Raw genomic sequence first — 6,962 nt, 5'->3', positions numbered from 1 at the left:
TGCAGATCTGTGACGTCACTCACAGGTCCTGCATCGTGTCGGCACCAGAGGCTACAGTTGATTCTGCAGCAGCATCAGCATTTGCAGGTAAGTAGCTACATCGACTTACCTGCAAACGCCGATGCTGCTGCAGAATCATCTGTAGCCTCTGGTGCCGATGTGTCTTCGCTCGTCTGACACGATGCAGGACCTGTGAGTGACGACACAGCGTGATCTCTGGAGAACACGCTGTGTGTCTGCACTGCCAGAAGCTGGGCGTTGTGAAGAGAAGTGGATGATACTTCTATACACAACGCCCAGCTAGTAAAAGTAGTAAACACGCCCCGATGTACGCACATAATACACGCCCAGTTGTACTTTTACTTTTCAACACGCCCAGTTGTACTTTTGCAAGCCTCATTTGCATAAATACGAAAATGGTCATAACTTGGCAAAAAATGCTCGTTTTTAAAAAATAAAAACGTTACTGTAATCTACATTGCAGCGCCTATCTGCTGCAATAGCAGATAGGGGTTGCAAAATCTGGTGACAGAGCCTCTTTAACGAGCGTTTGACCTACAGCTATTGCATTTGTATTATGTACTTCTTAATTAAAAAATACATTAAAAAAGAAAACCTACGATGGTAACAAAACACAGATTTGTTTCATACAATGCAAAAAATATTAAAATGTTTAATAAAATGAGCATAGTTGGTTATCAGGATACATTCTGTGATATCAACCTTGAAGAGTTAGGTGGCTGTTTGTCAGTTACTCGATAACACTTTTCAAGGTCATTGAGATTTAGCTTGTTCCCATCTCAGCAGAGGACTTTTCGATTTAGTTAATAGCTGTGAATGAAGTGTCCAACCAGGGAAATTAGATTTTAGAGATATAGATTTTAGAGTATTATTGTTCCTACCAAGTCAAAAGAACAGATTTCTGCCTAGGGATCAGAAGATAAAGAGGTTAAAAAAAAAGTCCTACAGAAAATCAGATATTAAGGTGAAATTTTTGAAACGCAGGATGCAAAGGTCCTTTAGTTAGGAGCACTTTTAGGTTATGTGAGAACATTGGTGGGTGTACTTAATATTCTGTACCACTATCAGTATATAAGCATTTAAGAGCTAAAAAAATTTACATTTTCATCTATAAATGAAGGGGCAAATGCCCTTAAATACTGTAGCTGTCTACTAGTCAGCAGTAGATGTTTCTGTATCTCTAGAGCTACTTGAATAGCAAAGTGCTAACATTAGACCAGCAACAAATTTGGGGAAACGTAGTCATCCATTTTATAACCTAGTCAAAAATCGATGTATTTTTCAGTATTAATACAGTTCCTCAGTATGATTATAGACCTCATGAGCCTTGTCTTATTTGTGCATATTGGTCATGATCACAGAGAGGATTTGGGAATTATTTTTTTCTTCTCTTCAATGATTTGGCCAAAAATTTTGGCTGCCTCCATAGCACACCCCCAGTGGATGGTGAGGCCAAAGCCACCATGGCCATAGTTGTGTATGATCTGTGGAGAAAAAAATATGGATATTAAATGGTCTTTGCCAGTGAACAGTTTCGTACAGGTAATATACTTTAAAAAAATAATAACTTGCTGAATAGTGCCATGGCATACATAGTAGAAAGGGTTCCTTATAGCAATGATGAAAATATGTCTCCCATTTTGGTGCCTGTTTTTGCCGCCCAGTAAGATCTTGCTGCTTGTTTACATTCCACTGCCTTTCCATGACACGTGGGACAATTTTCCACGGCCTTGCTTATTAACAATGAAGTTCCTCTGAAGAGGGGGGTCCTGCATGGACTCTCAACAGCCAGTAGCAAAGGCAATGGGAACAAACAGGGCTGTGCCTTTTCCTTCGAAGGGCCCCAAAGCTGGATGACGAAAATTTCACAAGCACAACAGACCCAGACCAAAAATATATGTCTGATTAATACACACAAGACAGTGTCATTATTTGCAGAAATAAACAAAGAGAAAAATGTTCCCCTCCGACCTAGAGTCCAATTGCAAGCCTGTATCCACCGTGGCATTTTGGCAACATTTTTTTATTGCAATAGTGAAAATGATGTTGTGGCAAAGCCTACATTGTACTCTGTATGATCAGCTAATCTCAATTACTTAAAGAGGTTGCCCGAATTACCATCATATTTTCAAAAACACCTTTAATGCATGTAAGTTATAAATGTAAATACATTTGTAATATACTTACGTTTTCCAAAGTGGCCCCGTTTCCAGATCCTGCCGTGAGGAACTTGACTGGTGACGTCACTCTCTGCACTGGCTCTGCTGGGTATACGACACGTCACTTGTGACGTGATGTATATCGGCTTGTTCTGCTTCATAGCCCGTAACGCACATGCGCTGTCACTGCTGTTCTCGCGGTCCCTGCTGTTCTCGAGATAACAGCCGGGCCGTGCATGTGCATTACAACAGAACAAGCCGATATACACCACGTCACAAGTGACGTGTCGTATACCCAGCAAAGAATTCAAGATCAACAAAACGGCAGAGCCAGTGCAGAGAGTGACGTCACCAGTCAAGTTCCCCACGGCAGGATCTGGAAACGGGGCCACTTTGGAAAATGTAAGTATATTACAAATGTATTTACATTTATAAATGACATGCATTAAAGGGGTTTTTGAAAATATGATGGTATCTCGGACAACCCCTTTAACTCCTTGCCACTGCAACTTTTTTTCTGTCGACATGGTGGTATGAGGGCTTTTTTTTGCCGGATGGGTTGTAGTTTTTAAGTATGATGTACATTTATTTCAAATATCGGTATGGGGTTAAGCCAAAACAAAGTCAATTTTAAAAGGGGAAGGGGTCATAAATGTTATATACAGTATCAGATTATTAGTAGAAGCGCTGGATGATGTGCATACAAAGTACAGTTTCTTTGTCAATGCATTAGTGGCTGCAATGTGTACTTACATCACTTTTAACAGATCCAGACACCAGGGGCTCTCTCTCCAGCCGCACTTTGCTGCGTGTTGGCCTCAGTCCTGCCCAGTCATGCACAATTTTTGCATTCTATAAAAAGTGACAGAGATTAGCACATTTACCATTCATTAAATTACACTTAGTCTGGTAACAGTAAAGCAGACATAATCCTGTCTAAACTGGCAGGGATGTTAAAAAATGTATAAATGCTAAATATTATGAGTTATCAGTCCCCCCGATGTCTCCTATTGGGGGAACCTGGATCGAGCATTTTGTATTTAGACATAGCTGGTCCTTTGTTCCCTGAAAGATAAGCACTGTCAGAAGTATTTGGCAGCTGCTGAATCTGCTCCCTAAAACTTAACCAATCTGTGGAAAGCTCCGACGGAACGGGACCCTGGCGCAGATTTGAATGAAGCCTCACTCACGTTAGGTCTGCCTATAACCATTATAACCAGGGCTGTGGAGTTGGAGTCAGGGTCCATTTCTGGTGTAGTCGGAGTCGTTAAAAATGTACCCACTCCAACTCAGGCTTCAAAATAAAAATATTAAAGATGATATCTTATTAATTTTAATGCATAGCTTGTTGCATATCTACTTTCATAGCAAAGTTTTGAAATTTCAAACATAAATATATGTTATGTTCTATCAATGTAAGCTCCTATTTGTCATAATACAGTGATAATTAGGATGTTCTAGTGGAGATAGAAAATCAGTTATCACCTCTCCATTGTTCTCTCCTATCCCCAAGTCTGGGTTCACACGACCTATTTTCAGACGTAAACGAGGCGTATTATGCCTCGTTTTACGTCTGAAAATAGGGCTACAATACGTCGGCAAACATCTGCCCATTCATTTGAATGGGTTTGCCGACGTATTGTGCAGACGACCTGTAATTTACGCGTCGTCGTTTGACAGCTGTCAAACGACGACGCGTAAATTGACTGCCGAGGCAAAGAAGTGCAGGGCACTTCTTTGCAACGTAATTTGAGCCGTTCTTCATTGAACTCAATGAAGAGCAGCTCAAGATATACGAGCGTCACAGACGCCTCGTATATTACGAGGAGGAGCATTTACGGCTGAAACGACGCAGCTGTTTTCTTCTGAAAACAGGCTGTCATTTCAGCCGTAAAAGCCAGCTAGCGTGTGAACATACCCTAAGGGTATGTTCACACGCAGAGTCAAAAACGGCTGAAAATTATGGAGCTGTTTTTAGAGAAAACAGCCTCTGATTTTCAGCCATTTTTGAAGCTGAAAACGTTTTTTTTTAGGCGTTTTTTTCTAGACGTTTTTGGAGCTGTTTTTCCATTGACACAGTAAAAACAGCTACAAAAACGGCTCAAGAATTGACATGCTCCTTATTACAGGGCGTTTTTTTTACGCCTAGTTTTTTTTTTTAAACGCCCTGTCTGAACGAAAGGCAGTTTTACCCATTGAATTCAATGGGAAGATGTTTGTAGGCGTTTAGCAACTGTTTTTTCAGGCGTATTTCGAGGTGTTTATTCCCCGAAATACGCCTGAAAACACAGCGTGTGAACATAGACTTAAGGCCCTTTTACACTCGCCAATTATCGGGCAAATGAGCGTTGATAGAACGCATAGCTTTAAAAAAGTTAAATATTATCGTTGTCGGCAGCACATCTGTGATAGAAATGTATGGGGACGAGTGATTGGAATAATGACCACTCATCCCCATACTAGCTCCTTGTGAAAGGAGCAAACAAGCGCCGATCAACGAGACGTCTCATTGATCGGCACTCGTTGCATCAGCCAAAATTGGCAGGTGTAAAAGGACCTTAAAGCTACTTTCAAACAAGCGTGTCTGATTTGTGAGTTTAAAAACCGCAGCATTTTTTCTACATTGCGTTGCGTATTGGCATCAATGTGATTTACCTGTGACATGTGTTTTTAACGTCCGTGCAAGCACTTCATTTTTAAAAAAAAATTATTTCCCTGCTTTTCTATGTAACTGATGTGTGAAACATGGACAGCACACGGATGTTGTCCGTGTGTAGTCAATGGTTTTCATGCACCCATAGACTTCAAAGGGCGACTAGGTGCGCAAAAAGGCACCAATATAGGACATACAGTGAGTTTCACGCAACGGACACCTGTTGAATGACGCTCGTCTGAATGACCCCCAAGTATCTTCACGCTGCTCCAAGGCCCTTACATAAAATCATTGAATCTGTGCTGCAGTAGTGAAGTTCCTCCTCTGAAGACCAGGGTAGGACATTCACTACTGGGCCGTTTTGATACTTTGTTGGGCCCAGTGCAAAAGTTTCATGAGTGCCTCCCCCATGCTCCTTAACAGACCGGAGCGCTGAGGGTTAAAATTGCCTTTGTTCCCAGTGATCGGCTGCACTGAGGGCTGTGAGTACCAGGGCTGTGCTTTAGCGTCTCCGACTCTGCCGTGCAACCATCCTCCCTGCTCTTTTACCCCCTTCCCTCCTGGCGCCAATCCGCTCAGCTGGCGTTGCGCCGCTACACCGTGTCAGCACTGGGCTCAGAATGGCCTCCCTCCTAGCCTGGCCGCCTGCAAAACTCTGTCTCCCTGAAAACCAAGAACGCTACAGAGTGTTCAGTGGTGCTGCAGCGAGCTGCACGACTCTGAACAGAACTACAAGAGGTAAAACAGCCAGACTGACACACAAGGGGAGAAGGAAGTCAGACAACCAATATAGGTGTAGGACTCAAGGGCTAACGAGACATATACACAGCGGAAGACTCACAACAGTGCCGTTCTCCCCTGTCACTGGGTCTCCACCCCTAAACTCCAGAGGACGCAAACACAGTTAAAAACTGTTCTACCACCAAGTGGCCCACTGCAGGTGCACCATTTACCTCATGGTTAAATCGGCCCTGACTGGGAGTGCCTGCAGTCATCTCAGAACTGCTAGAGAAAACAGTAAGACAGTATTAAAGCGGTTGTACCGGCTTAGAAAAACATGGCTGCTTTCTTTCAGAAACCGCGCCACACCTGTCCATGGGCTGTGTCTGGTATTACAACTCAGCTCTATTTAAGTGAATAGGGCTGAGCTGCAATACCACACACAGCCTGTGGGCAGGTGTGGCGCTGTTCTTGGAAGTGAGCAGACATGTTTTTCTAACCCTGGACAACCCCTTTATGTACTTAATATAGCAGATACACTTTTTAAAATGTTTATTTTAGTCCCATTCAGACTTGCACCTGATTTCCAGGGCATATATAGCTGCATAAAGTTATCTGAGTGCACACTGTTTTCTTACAACATTACCAACAACACGTACATTTATACACAGTAAGCAGACAACCGGGTTAATTATACATCAACTATTTATTAAGGAGTCGGAACTGGAGTTGGAGAGTTGAAAAAGACTCCAAAGCCCTGATTATAACTACAAACAGGGATTGTTCTGGATGAAATATATATATATTCTTTTATATTGCCAATAAATGGCTATGATAATAGAAATAAATTAACTTTCTAATTTACTTGTATTAAAAATTCAGATGCCTTTCTAAAAAATCTAGTCCCCCTTCGCTGACCGTTACTGCATTATTACATACTCACGACTCTACAGGCTTCACATTATGTCCACACAGGTCCGTACAGCAGCCCTAAGATCCTGTCGTGCTCACTAAGGCCTCATTTGCACGAACGTGATATACGTCCGTGCGACGCGCGTGCTTTTCACGCGGGTCGCACGGACCTATACAAGTCTATGGGGGCATGCATACAGTCCGTGAGTTTTGCTCAGCGTGAGTGCGCTGAAAAAAACTCACGACATGTTCTAAATTTCTAATAAATGCTAAGGGTATGTTCACACGGCCTATTTACGGACGTAAATCGGGCGTTTTTGCCCCGAATTACGCCCGAAAATAGCGCCTCAATAGCGCTGACAAACATCTGCCCATTGAAAGCAATGGGCAGACGTTTATCTGTTCACACGAGGCGTATATTTACGCGCCGCTGTCAAATGACGGCGCGTAAATAGACGCCCGCGTAGAAGAAGTGACCTGTCACTTCTTTGGCCGTA

General features: G+C 42.6%; 1 protein-coding gene across 1 annotated transcript; it reads right to left on the bottom strand.

Annotated features, from left to right (window-relative positions):
- Positions 1-659: 659 nt before the first annotated feature.
- LOC142743304 (D-amino-acid oxidase-like) lies at positions 660-5,854 on the bottom strand. Its single transcript, XM_075853945.1, has 3 exons — positions 5,787-5,854; positions 2,934-3,032; positions 660-1,505 (listed from the first exon to the last, which is right to left on the bottom strand). The coding sequence occupies exons 1-3, from the start codon at positions 5,826-5,828 to the stop codon at positions 1,377-1,379; spliced, it is 270 nt and encodes an 89-aa protein (XP_075710060.1). The 5' UTR covers positions 5,829-5,854; the 3' UTR covers positions 660-1,376.
- Positions 5,855-6,962: the final 1,108 nt, after the last annotated feature.

The sequence above is a fragment of the Rhinoderma darwinii genome, chromosome 1 (assembly GCF_050947455.1).
Source record: "Rhinoderma darwinii isolate aRhiDar2 chromosome 1, aRhiDar2.hap1, whole genome shotgun sequence".
Classification (NCBI taxonomy): Eukaryota; Metazoa; Chordata; class Amphibia; order Anura; family Rhinodermatidae; genus Rhinoderma; species Rhinoderma darwinii.
This window is presented reverse-complemented; position numbering and strand designations above follow the sequence as displayed.

Coding starts and splice junctions, on each gene's coding strand:
- LOC142743304 (XM_075853945.1), bottom strand. CDS start 5,828: ATGACTGCAGGCACTCCCAGTCAGGGCCGATTTAACCATGAG. Junction 3,033..5,786: donor AGGGCCGATTTAACCATGAG/GTAAATGGTGCA, acceptor CACTTTTTATAG/AATGCAAAAATTGTGCATGA. Junction 1,506..2,933: donor CTGGATCTGTTAAAAGTGAT/GTAAGTACACAT, acceptor TTTTCTCCACAG/ATCATACACAACTATGGCCA.